This window comes from Nipponia nippon, unplaced genomic scaffold (assembly GCF_047370975.1).
Source record: "Nipponia nippon isolate SJK-2023a ecotype South Korea unplaced genomic scaffold, ASM4737097v1 scaffold_2, whole genome shotgun sequence".
Classification (NCBI taxonomy): domain Eukaryota; kingdom Metazoa; phylum Chordata; class Aves; order Pelecaniformes; family Threskiornithidae; genus Nipponia; species Nipponia nippon.
In genome coordinates, this window is record NW_028262336.1 from 13,762,662 (window position 1) to 13,782,672 (window position 20,011).

General features: G+C 38.6%; 1 protein-coding gene across 1 annotated transcript in view; it reads right to left on the minus strand.

Annotated features, from left to right (window-relative positions):
• Positions 1-4,116: 4,116 nt before the first annotated feature.
• The window catches only part of PROS1 (protein S), a 35,753-nt gene continuing 19,858 nt past the window's right edge, over positions 4,117-20,011 (minus strand). Inside the window, exons 8-15 of the mRNA XM_087758833.1 lie at positions 19,574-19,695; positions 16,918-17,036; positions 14,647-14,836; positions 13,491-13,658; positions 12,268-12,436; positions 10,525-10,673; positions 9,501-9,714; positions 4,117-6,579 (exon numbers count right to left, since the gene is read on the minus strand). Coding sequence (XP_087614959.1) covers positions 6,434-6,579; positions 9,501-9,714; positions 10,525-10,673; positions 12,268-12,436; positions 13,491-13,658; positions 14,647-14,836; positions 16,918-17,036; positions 19,574-19,695 — 1,277 coding nt within the window. The 3' untranslated portion in view covers positions 4,117-6,433. The remainder of the gene's footprint in view (positions 6,580-9,500; positions 9,715-10,524; positions 10,674-12,267; positions 12,437-13,490; positions 13,659-14,646; positions 14,837-16,917; positions 17,037-19,573; positions 19,696-20,011) is intronic.

Sequence of the window (20,011 nt, forward strand, 5' to 3'; positions counted from 1 at the left end):
CCAAAGCCAGTTCAGAAGGTTGTTACAGAGCACAAACAGGTGAGAGAGTAACCATTTAAGTTACCTGCTTTACAACAGCAGTAAAAAACATTTTATTTTCTGCAGGAACAATATATGAAAACAGGATTCACATAATTTAAAGCAACGATTGGGCTTTTCAGTGACATGTAAGGAACTTACTAAACCATCTTGCCCCAAATTATTGTGATTACATTCTGTCCGCTTGTTTGAAAAAAATTCAGCCTGTATTGCTAATTTTTGTCAGGTTATTTCTTTAAAGTCTTCCCCATGTAATTAAAGTTCAGAAAATAATAATGCAAGGCTCATCTTGCTTCAAATAGACCTACAGTAACTGTGCTCATCTTACTTGAAATGTTTGTTCTTGTCCATCACGTATTTAAAGAGACAATCTTTTTTACGTGGAGCATGTTTGGAAATATTGTTCCTTTATCTTTGTCTAAAAAGCTAAGTGCCTACAAAAGCAGCCTTCACTTGCGAAGACAGGACACCAGTCCCTCTCTGGACTGTTGGATCCGGACTAATCTCACTTCCCGTACGGGGTGGAGCACCCCAAGGACTGGGGCTTTTGGCCCACCTCAGCGGATGGAGGGACAGTTTGGGGCAGGCCCTGATGTCATCCTGGTTCACATCTGTGGAAAAGAGCAAATGCAGAGTAATGACTTCACTATGAAGATTTTGTGAAGCTGCCAATGAACTACTTAGGAACACTCTGAAAGACTGTGAGAGCATGTTATAAACCTTCACCAAGACACAAACTTCAGTTCATCTGTGCAGCTTGCTTAATGCCTCTATTGGCCAGTGCGGTAATATAAAGTCATGAATTACAAGGTGATAGGGTTTGCCTGGAACAGGCAAACAGGTTTGTTAAATCTACACGACCTTCTGTTCCAGAAGAAACCCTTTAAGCAAAAGGCTGGCTTCCACCCAGGTTTAAAAGAGAAGATTGCTTTTCAATGGGCTGCGTTAGCAGGAGTCCATGACCAGCTGGTGGGAATGATCAAGCACTCTGTGATAGGCTAGAAAAGAGTAAGCCTTGCTCTAATGGCAGCTTTTTTTTTTTTTTTTTTTTTTAAAATAGAGCTTTGGTTGATGGGAATCATACTAGAACTTGAAGAAGGGAAAAACCTTTCCTGGAAAGGTAAGTTACTGCTGAATGGCAATCGGAAATATTGGCTGGTTTATACATGAGCTGTTCTTTCTTGGGGTTTATCTTAAACAAAGCCATTTTTATTCTGTATCTTCTGTGCTACCCAAAACTTGCAACAATTCACATATAACTTAGCATGTGTCTTATAGTGGTCTTCTTATGTCCTGCTAATTAAGACCTGACCTTTAATTAATATTTTATTTACGATATCATAATTAAAACTACTCGTAAGTTCTAGAAGTATTGCTCCCCAGTCCCATGGCCCTCACCACCTCTTCAGCTTACCTAGGCCGGGAGTCAGCATCGCTGTTAGCACGTGCTTCCCCACTGGTGCTGCAGTGGGTCTTCAGCAGAGGGAGTTTGACCCGATCAAGGGAGAATGAGGCTGATTCTGGCTCTGTCTCTAGAAAACCTAATTATATGTTTTTTTGTAACTGCAGAATAGTGTAGGTATTGTTGTGTTGGGTTTTACTTACCTCTTAACCAGAGGGAAGGGAAACACAGCACCTTTATGAGCATTAAGATAGAAGGCACTACTTTGGAACTCTTAAGGCTTGCAAAAGTAAAGCAAGATTTTCAGAAGTGCTTCAAGGATCTATTTTGCTTACGAGGAAAGATGAGCAAGAAACTCGATCTGTAGCAGGTCTGGCATCACAAACTAGAGTCTTTGTACGTTCAGTGTCTTTGGCTCCTCTTCTAATGACAGATAGTCAAGGGCAACCTGAAGTCCTTGCTCGAGCTCTGGTCTACTGCAAGCATGCCTCTTTAAATACATGCATTTGTAAAGCCGGCCTCGGGGAGGCGGGGGCACAGCCCTGACTTTTGAGCAAACTGTTGCTGTCCTGGATGATGTAAAATTGCTGAGTGAGATTAAAAAGCTGCATTTTTTTTGAGAGAGGTGTTTATGTGTTTGGAGAGGCATAGAGCAGGAGAGAGGAAAAGAAGTGAAAACATCTATTGGATCAAATTGGCTTGTGGTTTTTGGTGTGTGTGTTGTTTTGTGGTTTGTGTTTGGTTTGGTTTTTTTTTTTGTTAGTGTTGTTTCTGATGTTTCTTTTTTTGAGTGTGTGTCCCTCCCCCAAGTGCTCAGCTAGGCTGGATAGAAGCCAGCGCACCAAGGCAGACTGTGTTTCTGCCTTCTTGGTGCTTCCAAAATCAAGGGACAGAAACAAAGCACTATGCTACTTCAAAAATCTTCCGGCACAGATTGCTGCATAGCATGCTTTTATGTTTGTATATGAAAATGTCAATTATGCCAACAGTACTTTTAAAAGTATTTTTGCACATCTCTGACTTTCCCCAAATGCACCTGCTTACAGGGAGGGGGGGCTGTTGTGCTGTGGTGTGTCTTTTGCTTTATATGTTGTTGCATTTCCCATGGTCCTCATCCTGAATGAAATGACAAGGCGGAGGGGGGGAATTTGTGGCTCTGCAAACCTACCTTGTGTGATATTGGTTTCTTGTTACTTGTGTCTTTTCTACTTTCCTAGTTTGCTGAGATGCTACAAATTCCTAAAAAAAAACCCAAACCAAAAAAAAATCCAACAAAAACCAAACCAAAAAACCCCAAACTTTTTTTTTAAAAGTGACATAATTAAGTCCTGACTTACATACAGCTGTGTTGATTTGCAGCCACTTGATTGATTTGATACAAGTGTCTGTAAGCAACATACTAGCTCCCTTACTTGGAACCAGCTTATGATTTAGCTGCTTATTCACATGTTCCTATTGAAATGTAACTACCCTTAGAGCAAAAGGGTGCGACCACTGTAACAATGTGGGCATAGTCATTTCGTGGATAGGAAGCGTTTTTTAAAAACACGAATGGTAAACCCTGTTACTATGAAGTTTTCGTAGGTAGTTTGGATGGATGTTTCTGTAGATGCTCCTTTAGATTTCCAATGATAGCACTGTAGTATTTTCATCTTGTTGGCATTTGCACCAACATGTCAGGTAATAAGCTATCTAAAATGACAGGAACCAAGGTCATTGAGCTCTGAACTGCTGCTGCAGGACCGTGGTCAGGAAAAGAATGTCAGACAAAACCAGAGTCTGAGTATCTCAGTTCTTTTTTATTCACAAAGTGATGCCTGCCTTACCCCTTTGGTATTAGCTCCTATGGTTTTCCTTGTATCTAATTTTTTTGGTACATAACTGTTCTTTTTGGCAGATGAAACACGAAATTGCTCCTAAATCAGGGTGATTATTTTGATATAACAAGGTTGCTGAGGCAGCAAAATATTAAGCATGTACACATGACTAACGACATTGAACGAGCAACATCAGTGCATTGTTCAGTGATAAGCAGGAATAGAAAGACTGAAACTGAGTCTTTGAAACTTTGTCCTCTCTCTCTTTGACAGCTCTAGAGCTAATCTTGAATATCAATAGTGGAGGTGTTTGCACACAACCTAGCCAGTTACCTCTCTCAGGAGACATGCAGGCATTAAAGCAAGTAAAGTCAGCTTAGATCAGGCATATAAGCAGGAAGCTGCTCTAGTATAAATGAGAACCTATTCCATGACTAGATTTCATTTCGAAGGAAATTAGGACTTACTGATTGGTAACACTTGGTGCACAGGAGCTGAAAAAGCCCAGAGGAGGTCCAGCTGTTCTGTGTAAACACTGAATGGGCCCTTGCTGAAATGCTTATGCTTAAAAATATAATTAAATACATCTGATAAAGGGGAAAAGATAGGAATCAATAACTTCCACTGATCTCCTTTCTTCCACATGCAGTTTTAAGCAAAGCTTAATTTCCTCAGGCAATATTGAACAATTAATAAACTTAAAAGTTTATCTAGAGAATATGGATGCCTATTTGCAGAGCGTATTATTTGAGCTAATTCTTTTCTTTGATGAAGATTATCACAACCTCCTGAGTAAGCCATCTGACCACTAGAACAAGTCTTGCACAGCGACAATGAAGAAAGATATGCAAATACAACTTAGAATGAAAAGAAACTTGCAAATGCTGCTTTATTTAATCCTTACAATAGGGAGGCACTTTTACATTAAAAAAAAAAAAGTTCAGAGGTTTCATTGTAAGTATAATACTCTAAAATATTCTTCCATGAAAACAAAAAGAAATGGTGTCTGCGTGGGAAAACTAAGTGATTTTTCTCTTCTTTAATTTCACCTCTATACCACTTATTACATTTAAACAAACAAAAGCTAAAAAACAGAACAAAACAAACCTTTTCTTCTCCTGTTTGCGCAAGCCGACATAAGCATTTAGAGCATTGCTGACACTTTGTGTTCCTCACATCACCATTTCTGTGTTTGTTGTACAAGGCAAAGAGGCTGACCCAAGGGCTTTCCAGAATTCAGTGAGTGCTGCTGAGATGCTATAAATGAAGTAATCGTGTATTTGATGTCAAAAGTCTCAATTCAGCCCCGCCTTGCAAACAAAACCTGCTTACTTCAGTCAAGTTACTCTTCAACTTAGGCCCAAATGAAGAACGTGTGTGTTGGGATGGGAGGAGAGCAGGGAAGGATGCTTTCCCGCAGTTATTTCCCCTCCGTGGAGTCTGGAGAAATCAAAGATTTTTTTTACATGCCATCGTAGAAAAGTAAACTAGTAGTTCACTTTTCTAATTAGCCACTGGGTGTCAGCTGTATGGTATTCCTGCTGATAAGCTGCTATGTATGTACCAGTGCTGGACAGATTCAGAGACTGTACTGAGGGTGGCTGGTGTGAAAGTCGGAGCAAGTCCTGTATTACATTACACAAGTGGGAAGTGAAGTTAACAATAACCTCAGACAAAGCAATAATGTTGAAAGATGGGTTCAGATTCTGCAATACTGATGTACTAATATTAGTACTCAACAATGAAAGAAACCTCACTAATGTCACTGGGAATATCTCTGGAGAAAGGCAATCCTCAAAATGAATATTGTCACAATCCATCCTTCTGTACATACATTTCCACTTCAATGTCTCAAGCGAAGAAAGCAAACCTCGGGTCAAGAATCCTGGCAGATAAATGTCTCTCTGATTGATGGATGAGAGTGTATATTCATTGCTCACAGCAATTCTTTTGCTATTTATTTGGTTTGGGGTTAACAAAACCACTAGGTGAGCTGCGCAGGGAGGCTTCTGGTTGTGGGAAAATGAGGTTGGAAGTGGAAAGAACGCTCAAAGGATGTTAAAGAAATATTAGAAATGCTTGAAATGAGCACACCTGAGGAAAACAATACTTTCCTAATTACCTGTTCCATTGAAGTTGGCTGAGCAGAATATGGCTTTACATTCTGATGTTACTAGCAAAATTTAGGCTTTCAAGTATGTCGGAAATACAACTGCAACAGGCTCACAAATAAACCTCTTCTGGGGCTCTGCGAATGCAAGGTTGTCCTAAATAAAGGGAATACGATGGACCATTAGAGGGTGCTCATATTGAAGAGTGCTAGATTTGTCACGAATGGAAGAAATGTTTGTCACAATTTCTCAGCTTTACTCAGCAAATTCCAGTTTGATGTCCTGTGATGAAGACCAGAGCTCCTTCTTTCAAGCCATCTCCTCTGTTTGCCAAAATTGTCTGCGGTGTACTTTAACCCACTGTGAAAGTAAATTACCTGACCCAATCCAGAACTCTCTTAAGTCTACAGCTGGGTTACTAAGACAGAAGAATTAAAGCTGGTACCGTATAACAAGAGCTATTTTCAAAAACTGAGCTACTTACAAAAACATTTCAGTTCTGAAGTTGCTTAACCAATATTGATAGAACTTGTAAACATACTCACAGAGAGCTTGGGCTCTGGATTCTGGGGTATTTTTCCTTTACCAAAAGCACATATTATAAAACCTGTAAAGATTTCTCTTTGTATTTTATGCTTGGAAAAGTTTAATGAGACTGGTTTTGTTTAGATTCAAATACATTAACAAAATTTGCAACTCGTAACTTTGTGCTGATATATGAAAAATAAGAAGTAAAATTGGTTCTAAACAGAACTTCCTGAACTTTCTCTCCAAACTAAATATATCAAGGGCATACTATGAACATGGAAGATAAATCTAACTTTAAGATTTATCACTGATATGAATAAAAGAACATTTTATAGAATTTTAATCTTGATTGTCTCTTTACAGCTGAAAAGAGGGGATTTTTTTTTTCCCCCATTCTATATAAAAAGGGAGGAAAAACACGCTGTTGATTATTTTCCTGGCACATCTTGAATAAAATAATACAGGCTTCATTATGGCATGAGACTAATTACGCAAATTATATCTGAAAGAAAAAAGTTAAATTAAGAACTAAATGGTTACTGCATAATCAGTGGGCACGAGTGAGATCTAATGTCATTGTGTTTAGAAATGGCTTCATCCAGATCCAGCTGTCTGTTGTTGACCTTCACCTCCATGCAGCCGTTATAAAAAGCAGTTACTAACGTAGCACCCAGAGGAACATCTGCACAGAAAGACATTCAATTTATTAGGCCAAGGCATGCAAATTCTTATGTATTTTTCAGATTAGCAAAAACATGGGGAATACTCCACTCCCTGTCCATTAGTCAGCCATGGGAGAAAAGAGCGATTTGGCAGGAAACGCTTAAGTTCTTCTCCCTTTTCTTTAAGATTGAGATAAAATCGGCAAAGCTGAGAAAGGTCAGTAAAATTTGAAATATGCGTTAGAAGTCTACTCCCATCCAGAAACGTAACCACGTGAGTGTTTTTCATAGTAGCATTTCCTGTATTAACAACAATAGTTTGTTTCCCGGAGTCCACTGTTTTTGTCCTGACCTACAAACAGATGCGTATGGGTTTAGAGGTCACAGAAAGAACCATCTTGCTTTTGCCAGAAAGCTACTCTGGATTCAAATCTGCAAGTTCTTGGATAGGGGACCCCTGGGAACTCCATTCATTTTACTGCCTCCTTACTGCTTCTTCGAAGTGAATTCTCTGTAAAAGACTCACTTATCTGTTGCTCATTTAGGTATTGGTTGCGTTATGGCAACATCAGATCATGGATAAGCTTCCAGGAAACAATATGTTAAGCACAAAATAAAGCAGGCATTGCTCTGAGGTCTTAGGGTACAAATGACCCAGGTACCTTCAGCAACTAGAATGAGGATGCCTAGAAGCTGATCTCAAGACCATAATCTTTTTTTTTTTTTCAGATGTTAGTCATCCTATCCCTCCTACAAGACAGACTTGATTGTCTGGGGAACAGGAAATGTTGCTTCCTTGTGACTTTGTTTTGCTGTAAGCTGAGGTACTGCACAAACAGTCCTGTAGAACTGTGCCCTCCTGCTCTTTCTACTCCAGTGATGGTAACACTGCTGTCATAGAACTGTGCAAGTCTCATTCAGCCTACACTGGTTGTGCTGAATTAACATAGAAGCATACTCTCAACACTGTTACTAGTTTGAAGAAATGTGTATCAAAAATGGGGACTTCTGGACTTCATGAAGTGGGTATTTTGTCAACCTTTTAACCATACAGTTCTGTGCACTGTAGCTCAGTGTGGGGATCCTTACCTCCCTTTTTATACTGCTCAGTAATCCCAGAGGCTTTTCAGGGTTCAGTTAGAGTGAGTAAATGAATCAGTGTAAGCCAAACTGGCTGTATGTGGGGACCTAAAGTAGTTTTCCTATATTACTTTTTCTTCTCTTTGGCAACAGAGGCTGTTGTGGAAGAGGTTCCTTTGGATAACATGGGGGGTTTTGTTGCTTTTTTGACACCTCTAAGTGGAAATTCTTTATGCATACAGAGTTTTTTGTTTTAATTGCATGTTGAAGATACCTTTTAAAACTGAGAGATTATACTTACTTTTAAGGAGCAGCAAGTACCTAATGCTTGCTTCTTATCTATTTGGGACGCATGAGTGAAGCCAAGGTCTTAGCTCTTAAGATGCCAATTACTCTGTGGCTAGCAACACACTAGAAAGAATCATTTAAATACCACAAAGATGAAGAGGTCTAAAAAATGAATCTGAGTTAAGTTACTATGGTTCAGTTAATCCACTGACTCACCTCTACTAAGTAAATACTAACTTAATTTCTCTTTTAAAAGTAAGCAGGTATTACAAAACCAGTGATGCTTACCTACTGTGGTATGTGATGGTACTGCACCATTAGTGCATTCTCATTCTACATATTCAATTTGAATTGAACTCACCTGGTTACCTGGTTTCCAAGATATTGCATATCCATTCAAAAACAAAATTAGAGGAGAAATTGCCATATTTGATTCCTAAATCTCGTAATATTCTTGATTACTAGTGTATGAAGACTTGTAGAGAACAAGTGAGTTCCAACATATGGGCCTGGATACTGAGGCAACCACCACTTCAGACAGAGGCTGTGGTACCTGCATGCTGCGCTAAACACCTTGCTTCTATTTTGGCAAGCAAGTCTAGAGGGTGGAACCATAATTCCAACTTCCCCTGTGTACACTACCTTGGAAGAAATCCCTAGAGAGATAATCTCCAGTTCCTCCCTTTTTCTACTCCTGTACAACCTTGTCTTCTGCAGAAGAAACATCCTGCAGATAAAGACCAGCTATATCTGGGGCAGTGCTATGACACTGCAGCCTACATGTAAAATGGATGTCAATTCAAGATTCTGTTAGTCAAACTCTTAGAATTTCCTTAGGAATTGTGACTTATTCTCCCTAAAATGACTTTAATAGGGGGTATAGAAAAGCTCTGCGAGTAGTACTGTTGTAACCATGGTGTCTTTCCTCTACCAGTTTTCAAGTATGAGGACCTTAGGCTTTGAAAATTCCTCATCTGTGGCAATACTATTTTTCTTCATGATTCACCATGAAGTACAACTATTTTACAGACAAGCACATGTATACTTCCTGTACAAAATAATGCTTGTACATGTTTTAAGACTGGGGATACACTTGCAGGTTACTTTAAACAAAATATTTGCTGTTTCAACATGTTTTCTGTCTCATAAAGATTGCCAGTCATCTATTGCCTGGAGTTTAATTGCTGAAACCATATTCCTGACTTCTTCTGCACTTCTGACACTTAATTTACTGACAATTGCCTGGCTTTCTTACATGCTTGATGCAGTCCTAAATCATGCCAACTGGTGGCATTTCAGAAATATGCAATCCTCGCTCCTCCCCAGCTCAAAAATCAAGACATTTTCCAAATTCAAACCTCTAGAGAGAGACTCATGCCTTTCAGGCCTAATAATGCTATTGTTGAAAAGCAGGCTCCCTCAAAAGCTGAATAGAATGGAAGAAACAAGAAGCGCTTGGGGAAAAAAATCTGTTTCTTTTCATACAGTGGTAGGCTTTTTCTAGCTTGAGTAAGGCTGAATATTATCAGGCTTGTACAAGTAATCAAATTAATGGAAAAAAAATATAATTCACCTGGCAGGCCGCCCAAGTAGGTAACAACGTTTGCCATCATTGCTTGATGCAGGATAGACAGTTGTTCTGAATTGCTTCTGTCCGTGTGTGAATCAACAGATAGCTCAAGCTGCTGTTTGGTTACTACAAGTCCAACCAGCACTTTTCTGGGTGTACATAACTTCTTTGATTCCAGATGTGCAACAGTGATGTTTCCAATGGTCACAATGATTTTCTAAATAGAAGAATGGTAGGTCACAAAAGATGTCACATGTAACTTTAACACACAATTTTACTTAGTTCTGATGCATTTTATATTTGGAAGTAGAAGAAAAGGAAATGTTACAGCCACATTTTTAAAACTGGTACCTTATATTGGAAAAGTTACCAACGTTGATGTATAATCATCACCTTTGGTGATGAATGCCATTCATTTATATTCTTAAATTTATAAGCGAGAACATTCACTGTAAAATCTTTGGCTATGGTTCTGAGGTAAAATCCTGTTTCTCTTCAAGGCAAAAGGAGTACTGCTACAGCTTCAAAGGTAACCAAGTGTTCACTATAGGTTCTTATTTCAGGCAAAAACATGGATTAGCCATGGTGTATAATCATGCTCTATCTTGGGATGCCTGATGTAAACAGATGTAAATGGAAACTTAAGGACAAAAAGATCTGTTTTATAAATTGAAACTAACATGATGCCATTACTATAGTATCATCATTCTACTTCTGTCGTATTCTGCTTTCTGCTTTGTGCGTTTGGAAGGAAAGGTTAAAGAAGACATGATGTAATGGATAGTACCTGACATAAGAGTGCTTAGTGCTTAGTCACTGCTGTAGCAATCATTAATGTATTTTCTGTACATCACTATATGATCTAAGTGCTTTTCAAAATATTAGTTCAGCCTACCAGCTCCGCTGCTAGTGTGAGTAACTTTTTTTTTAGTCTGATTTTTCACAAATGGAGTAGTAAGTTAAATGAGACAAAAATAAGAGGTATGACTCATATGCATATCAGCTGCTATGATAATTGTAAGATCACCTGTGAGTCAGAAGAGTTAGAGTCCACTATGGACAAAGCAAGAGGCACTGCTTCATTAGAAACCAAGGCAAACATAACACCAGTGTCTGCTGATGGGCGAATAGTCATAGTCACATTTATTAGCCAATCTTCAGCACTGTCAAGATTATCTGTTTTAAAAAGAATAATTGAAATTAATAAATTCATCTGCTAATGAAAAATTAATATAGTGTTAAAAATTCGTATTTAATCTGCTCCCACTGTGGAAAAATTAGTACTAATCTCCAGAAAAAACAATGAACTTTGGAACTTTTAGAAAGAAGTAAAACAAACAAACAAAAAAACTCACCAAAAACCTTTAATCCTGTGTCTTCCCTAATCTTCTATGCTTATTGGACTTTTTTTTTTGCTGCCTTTTCCATTCTAATGTGGAACAGGTGCCACATTCATTAGAGGTCAGTTCAAAATTAAACACAAAAAACTAATTTACTCATAAATTGCTGCCACTGATTAGAAGATTGGCAGTTCTCATACACTTTTACGTTCTAAAGCAGTTCCACTACTAAAATAGGAATATGCAAGTGCGTAAAGTAAATATGCAGATGGTGCAAATATGAATTCACACAATGCATTCATAGTGAAGCTAATATAAAAATTACTATTTAAAGAGGTATTTGTCATCTTTTGTGTCTTTCCTTCCTGTGTGTCTTCCCCACCCACCCAGTCAAATCTAGTAGTTTCTTGATTTCTAGTAGTTTCTTGAGAAAGCAGAAATCCTAAAATATGAGGTGAGCTTATATTCCTACACAAAGCCAAATGGGCAGGGAGACAGTGGGCTATAACAGCTCATAGAAGGGCAGCAGTAGGGGTGGGCAGCCTCTCAGATTTGGGGGGTAAGGGGGTGAGAACAGAAAGGAGAGGGAGTGAAGTCATGGCAGCAGCCCCAAACACAAAGGTGAGGAGTCACGGCAGCATGGTGTTAGTGAATGGATAGGAGGAAAGTTGAGGACACTTGAGTGGCACAGGAAACTCTAATATAAGTTGGTTGGAAGCACAGAATATAAAAAGCTGAGGAAATCTTTTCAAGTGGGCTAGGGAATTTAAAGAAAAAGCCTGGGAAAGAATAGCAAGTCCTGGGATGAAAAGGATTGGGGATCAGAGCAGGGCTGAAGGGTAGCATAGCATTTGGGATGGGGAAGAGTATAATAACAACAGGATTTGGGATGATGCTCAAGGGATGTCTCGTTTTGGGCTCTCAGGTGTGCACAAGGGGATCCTGGATTGGAAATTTTGAAATTAGGGCAGGAGGTCAGGCAAGAAAGTTCTGGGTTCAGGAAGGAGCAAGAGATTCACCTAAAACCTCTAGATAGGATGTTCATTTAGAAGCAGAATTGCATACACAAAACTATCAGCCATCCTTTTCTTCATCCCCAGTCTTTTTCTGTCTGTAATATGATCACTTTCCCCATTGATGAACAGGGGACAGAATTAGATCTTTGGAAAGTGAATGTGTTCAACAGTGCCAATCCTTTGCAAATAAAGAATACGCTTCCTAACCTAAAGCACTTCAGAAATTAAATGAATGACACCAATAGGATCAGAATTCTCATTCAAGCAAACTTCTAACAGAAGTTATGGGAATCATTGCTGGATGCCGTGGTGTATAGCTTAGTTTGTGTGTCTCCTCTCTTTTTTCTTTTAACAGTTCATCAGTTCCATCAGCAGTCCAGCAAAAAATATAGGAATAGACAGAAAAATACTTACTATAGTTTATCTGAAACTTTGCTATTCCAGTGCCAGGGTAGAAGGATCCTCTCCCCACTGCTACTAAACAGTGTTTGCTTTGTTTTTCTTGAATAACTTCTTTTACACCTGAATGTCCCTGATTCATCAGGTTCCAGGCACGAATACATCCATCTAGCCGAGGGTTAATCTGTAGAAGAATCACAGCACTAGGTGTTTGCATTCAAAGTTGTTTTAAAAATGTTAATAAGGCATTACTTTACATATCAACTTATTTCTGGGTAGCCAATAATAGCCTTATCGATGCTATAGGTTACAGCACTAATGCTGAGAGAAAACAAATGTCATGCATTTAGTACCTCAGCCTTCAAAAGGTCTTTCTGATTTAATAACACTTCCCATTTTGATGCCAGTGATGCTGTACAAAATAGATTGCTTCAATTTTTAAAGCTCACGCTGTCCTTTTGTTTAGGTCACAACAGCTTTTCTGTAGCTGAAAGACAATGATCACTAGCAGAGTTCCTTGTTCAAGGTTTCATCTTCTTGTACCAAAGTACAAAGAAATTTCTGGAATTACTTTCTATTGGGTAAGGGGATGTTGTATTGCTTCATATTTTTTCTCTCAGCTTCACTTTTGAACAAAAATGGATTTAAAAAAAAAAAAGTGCATCCTTTACCGTACAGTTACTTTTTGCCTCTCTGTTTAGACTGCCAATTAGTTTGAGGGCTCCTGGACTGAGAAGCAGACAGTCACAACAACTTGACTGTACCCATCGCCAGCGTAAGACACAGTTGTTTAGGGTGGAAGACTGAAAGAATCATGGGCCTTGTCTAGCCTGGGCTATTATAAAACCTATGAAAGCTCATTGTGCTGCCTGCACAGTGAATTCCATACCTATTCAGAGCCTGGCAAAAGCCAGCACCAGAAACATGAATCACACTGAAATGCTCTCGCAGCAGAAGTGGTGGTGATTTAGGGAATCTTAAAGCTATATTAGGAAATAGGCTACAGAATCCTGAAAGATTAGACCATAGGTACTGTATGTTTATATCTGAAACCTAACTGAAGACAGACTACAAAGTTTCATGCATGTTTACTTTCAAAACAGTGGTTTAATGACTTGATTTTCATTTTCTAAATGGGTTCCATGCCACTCTTCCTTCTTCTGTGACTACTAAGTAAACAACACAAAAACAAATAACAGAACAGTATTAATCAACATTACTCTTATTATTTTAGTTACCTGTTTAACTAGAGTGTTGCCCACTTTGTGAGGTAATCCTGCAATGTACACCTTAGTTTCCAAGAAACCCTGTGATTGTTTAAAAAGAGTTCCTGGGCTGTTAATACTCATCACGGCTTCTTTAGCTATTTTTACACTGATGCTGTGTTCTAGTTCTTCAATGGATATCTAGAATTAAATACAAATAATTACACATATACACAAATGAACATGTAGAATATTTTAAATACTAATTACATATACCTATATGAAGCATTACTAATGTTTCTCTAAACATCTAGCTTTTAAAATAGTTTTAGAGCAGTCAGTATTTACAGTATATTTAAACTTCAATTATGACAACTGTCCATATCCATGGACACTCACAGGAGGATGATCTTTCATTCTACCCCCATCCTACCCTGGGAATACCTATGCAGCTGATCAGTTTGTTTTATGTGCTACAGAGCTTGCAAGGAGCTGATTTCTACAATTGCTCTATATCCAATCCGTATTTGGTGGACTACTCTCCATGTCACTGCAACCTGCTACACAGGATTGAATCTTCAGATGCGACATAGACAAAATAGGTTCAATGCTTGCTCCTGCTATTATTAGGCATCAAAGTAGATTTTTAATCTCAAGGAAGCTGTACTGAACTGAAACAGGAGGTCTATGCAGAATCCCAGCTTTGCTCTTCCCCCTTTAAAAGCAAACAAACAAAACCTAACTGATGTTAATAATTTGGTGTGATTTATAGATGGTGTAAGTGAGCAAGGCCTTTCATGTTAGGTATGCAAGCTTGAAGAACAAGATGGATTTCTGGTCTAGCAAATGTAAAACTTGCTCTTTAGACAAAGTACCTAATAACTATGCACTTGACCATGCAATCATGCTTTTTAATATTCTGCTGCTTCCTTTTTCATGATTACAAAGAGTAATTCCTATGTTGCCAACTAGTGGTAATTACCTCTTTCTTGATCGTAAACAGGTGCCATGATTTCCCAGATGTAAGGCATTCTTGTGCAATTCTTGGTTGGTTTTTAAATCTGGGATTTGAGGGCATCATTTTAAGCCTTTTTAATAGTTGCTTAGTTTCTCCCTACTTTACTTATCAAGACAGAATGTTCCCATAGTAGGTTAAAGGAAGGAAAGGGGAGAGGAAAACCCATCTTACTATATGCCACAGTCCATCATTAATGGCTTTGCCTCCACTGGTGACTTTTGTTACAAATTCATTCTTGAATTGAATTTCAATCTTCCCGTCACGAAGAGCAAGCAAGATCCATGCTGTACTGTCAAGGGATTCTGCATATAGTATAACGCCCTCTGCATCGTATGTCCGGAAATCAAACTCTGCTGTAAATCTGAGTTGTGAAGAAGGAATCTTAATAAGAAGACAGGAAACATGAAATAGCCTAGATAACTCATTAATAGGGTAAAAAGAAATTCATAGATATTAACCTTTCAGTAACTCTTTATCTGAGCAGTTGTGATATTTGCACACAATGTCAAAAGCATAAGCTAATGTAAGCTTTGTTCATCCAAATCCAGTGGAAAGTTTTGAGATAAATGCCCTGAGCTGGGATTTGAAAGAGCCTTGGTTCAGTTCTCAAATCTGCTACGAGCTTCACATGTGAAGGATATCACACCCCCTTGAGTAAGAAGATAGATGTAATATTCCTATTGCATTTCGTGGAGATGCGATGCAGAAAAAATACATGATCTATGATGTGCTTTAGTACAACAAGGTTGCCAAGTGTTGTCCTAGAACAATTATAACCTAGCAATTTGCTTTGGTTACTGCTGCCTTTTATATGTCATTCTCTAATTTGAGGATTTGTTGTCTGGATCTTGGCAGCTGGTTGAATGTGTACATGTAGCAAAATTATGGTTTACATTATAGTAGCTGTACAGTGGAAGAAAGAGTATCGGTATAGTGAAAAACAGTCCTTGTCTCTTAGAACTTTTGGACTAGATAAAATAGATTAAGGATGAAAAGGGAAAACAATTAAAACAAAGCATTTGGAAGTTAGGATTTGATGAAGACAACAAAAGAAACAAGTAAGGGAGCTGTAATTAAGAACTCGGGTCGCTTTCAATCTTAGTCTTGTTCTTTGTCCACTAGATGTCATTGTCTCTCATGCAGACCCACAGAAAAAATCATTCTGTATTTACACAGAGGCTATTAAGATAGCTTCAAACGTTTATCACCTTAGGAAGGTCTTCCAGGAGAGCATTAATGCCTGGTCAACTTGGAATAGGGGCAGAGGAAAAAGTTCTCAATATTTATGTCCTTCTGTAAGGTTCTGAGGCTCTGGGGATCACCAGCTCAACAGCTACTGCTGCTGTTCCCCCTCAAATTGTTCGGTCAGTAAGTCAGGGAACGCTGCAATTTCAGCTGCCACAGCAAAGAAGTCCAAGAATAATAAAGGGGTCGCTACCATCAGCAATTGTTCTGACAGCTGTAAAGGAAATCACACAGACGGCGCTCTAGACAAGGTACTGTGCTCTACCGGTGTCCTTGGAACACGCTGTGAAAGGAAGCACAGGGGTAGGGGGGAAGGATGGGCCTGTTTTGTTTCTCACCGGTACGTGTGTAGCATGTCATACCTTCTACCCAGAGCAGAAGTGAAGTAGCAGCAACGTCCAAATGAAAGCCATTTCCATATATAACTGGAAGCTGTACAGTAGTTATTTTCTTATATCATCTGAATTTTATGTTGAGAACTCCAAATGCCTTCCTGTATCTGTATCGCTGCCTCCCACCTTCCCCAGCCCCTTTCCTTCAGGGGAAGAATAAGCTTCTGTCATGAGGAAGCACCAATATTTTTGCTCTCTTGTCCACAAACCAATGGGACTTACTGCCGTCAAGCCTCTTCCTTTTTTGCCCATTCAAGTCTGGATCTCTTTAAATTCTTTCTCCCAGTCCATGCACCTCTCCCTACAACAGCACTAGTAACCAGGACTGTAATGGCTGGAAGACTCCAACTCTGTTATTAATATGATCACATCGGAATGCCAATAGCCCATGTCTTGCCCTAGCTGTGCATTGTTCCCTGGCTGGGACAGAGCTGCTACTGCCTTCTCCCTGCTTCTGAGGTATCTGGAAGAAACTTGCTGACCTTTTAGTTTTGCCATTTAAGAGAGCTGCTGTCTATACTGATGAGGTGGCTCAAGGACACGGTACAACCAATAAGATATGCTGTAAACTGATACCAGGTGCATTACTCTTGCCAGTCCACTGTCAAGTGACTCCACTTTCCTCTAAGTCCTAGTATATGAAGGAACCAGAGTTAATTCATTCTCCATATAAAGGTATCTTAACCAGTGGGGAGACGGTGATATAATTTATGCATGCAATGCACTGTTTCTAAATCCTCAGAAAATTAATGGAAACAGATGTCCATAATTTCAATGCATACTTTTATCAATAGCAAATGCTTACCTCGTGACATTTGGCAATTTAAACTTTAAGTACAGAACAGGAATTCCTATAAATTGCTCTGCCAGGTAAAGCAGTTCATAATTCTTCTCAAGGTTCAGTGGGATACAAGCAGTAACAGACTGAAAATGGCAAAGCATAAAAAAGCTGTTAATGCATTGTGATAGTTCGTGAAGCAACTCCTGTTCTTGGCTGTTACCTTGTCCTTTTTTATTTTTTTTTTTTTAAAGCAATGGCCTACCTCTGGTTTTTCTTTTTTTTTTTTTTTCTTTTTTTAAACTTGAATACCTATGTACAAATGAAGGGATGTCTTTTTCTTTTTGCTTGAAATGTCCATTTATTTAAGCTGTTGGAGGGTAATTCAGGCTGAAAGACAATTCTGGTGGATTGCAACTAATATTTAAATATTTAGTATTTGAATCAAGAATTCAGATCTTCCATCAGGCACTTTCCTTTCACCAGGGACCTGTGACATCCACCTACTAGGGTCCTGCCAGGCTCTATTATTAAAGTTGTGTGGAATCTAAACTTGATCAGGTTTTAGAAGGGAATGGGGCCAGAGCTGTGTCTTGAGAAGATTTAATTAAAAAAAAAAAAAAAAAATCACCTTTTATTTTCTTTATCAATATTTATGTACAACTACTCATAGCTGAACAATCTCTAGTACTACTAGAATAATTTACCTGGAATAAAGAGTAACAATTTACAAGTGGATTAAGTAACAGATTAATAGAAACATTTTCTGTCTGGCTGTTCCTTGAATGTACTTCTCCTATTTGAGCTCTGGAAGGGAATATTGATGAAATTAACACCACAATTCCTGCTGGAATAGCACTGAATTAATATTTCTGGGAACTGTTAGTGGGGATATGAAGCTGTTAAGACTACATTCTCAGGAAAACGGTACAAGAAGTCTTAAGTATTTGTGGCAACTGGAAGGCCTACAACAGTATGTAAAACTGGGATTAATCCTAATGCTCTAGCCAAAATCAATGTGAGTAATCACAGTCAACCAAATGTAATTGCAATGAGACGGGGAAAAAAATGGTGCTTATCCTTTCAGGTATTCATCTACCTGAAGTTTTAAACAAGGATTTTTATATCCAGGAATAATGTATATTCTATGAGTGGTGCGAGTTGAAACTAGTAAGACATTCAGTAAACAAATGTCAGGTATCCATTCTAAGGCATTGTTGATGTCTTCGTCTTCTGAAACTGTGATGTTATAATTAAAGTAATATCTACAGTTTTGTTTTAAAAGGAAAGCACTCAGATTTCCTTTAGGTACAGGGAGCTAGGCTCTGCATGTGAAGAGAGGTGGGAAGACTCTTCCAGAATGTGGTTTAGAGCACCTGTCTCATTGACTAGTAGGAGCCTAAAAGTCTCTTTGACCTAAAGTTACCCCTCAAAACACCCCTTGAATATCTTCTATATAATGGCAGTATAGTAGTCCTACAGAAGACAACAATCAAGAATAGGCATGAAGGGTTTTTCTGTTCTCCAGAGAGAGAGAACATGCTGTACTTTGGTCGAAGTTAACAATGCAGTTCCCAAACTCTGACTTCTGTATTCGCGATGCAGTAGTTTCATTAAATGTATAGGTGTTCATCCTGAATTTTATGGCTACTTCATTTTATGTCTGCTAGTGTCACTAGTCTTTGGATTGCATCTATTTTCAGCTGATTAAACTGTTTTGTTTTTTTTTAATTAAAAGGCCTGAAACTAACTTCCAGATAGAGAGTTAATAACTTTTGAACAGCAGCATTGAAAATAACATGTAAGGAAGCTATAAGATGCTCTTCCTATTTCATGAATAAGCAAAATGAAATATAACGACTGCAAGTGTTGTTCAGATACATCTTGCTTGTACTTTCTGGAATTTACTAATACATACATGCTAGAACTTGCATCAGACCTTGTCCCTACAGTTTAAGCCCAATTTTGTTATACTGCGTTAGAGGTGTTTTTTTGTTGGCAGTTATCTGAGCTCACCTCCCATAACAAGTTTTAGCCTGCCTGAACCTTTCAAAGTATATGGAGAACCATTCACAAGAAAATGCTTGCACTGGGATTCTCCAGAGTTCCAAATTTTCTGCCACTAAGAAGTGTAAATTTTCAAACTGAGCAGGAACAGCCCATTTTGGCTGTGAGATGCTCTTCAATTGGCAAGTATTACCAAGTGCTTTTTCTTAAGCTATGGCAGATGAGAACTGTGGAAAACAATCCAGTTTTTTCAACCCAACAGGCAAAGCATAGAGTAATTCTGAAAGAGTAAGTGAAAACTTTTGTGCAGCCTAAGAAAAACCTGGGAACATATGGACAAATGGAGTATTCTGGCTCTGAGTAAGCTGAACAGAAATTATTTGTTTGATAGGAGTAAGCTGGGGCTTATTTTGGAAGCAGCAGGGAACAAAGATGACTGGCTCAGGCAAGCTTCTCTTGACAGGATTCCTGTAAATGAGCATGCATGAACCGAATGGCATCCAAATCCCTACCAGGTCTGCTTTGTGAGCCAAATGACAGCTCAGAGTCCCCAGCTTTCTCAGAAATTTTTAGTCCGTTCTCAAATAGCTTCGTATTTTCCTTAATCTTATCCCGTCATCAAGAAATACCCAACTTTTTGATTTTCCACATGGAATTTTACATAGTACGGTTTTACCTCACAATTCTTCATGTCCTTAGAGAGCTTGAACCCTTTCTTGCCATCACAATAGCAGCTATAACTTCCTGGAGAGTTTACACAGAGTTGAGCACAAATATTTTCAGAACATTCATCAATATCTAGGAGAAATGGAAGCATACAGAAAGATTTATTCAGATTATTCATGGCCCAGACTGAAAACAAACACAATAAATTAATGGAATAACAGACAAGATGGGTTCTCTGACATAACATGAATCCACTAAGTGACTGCTGCTAAGCTAAACTAATGCTAATGGATGTCTCCTATGTAAAATTTACAATCCAGAATTACCTCCTGGGTATATAAGACCTAGTAATCTGATAGAGGCCTTGTGTGCAGAGCTGGAGAAGATTTGGTCTGATTTGTGAGGCAGTAAGAAGCTGAGCCTGTAAGGTGGCTGAATTAGGGAGAGA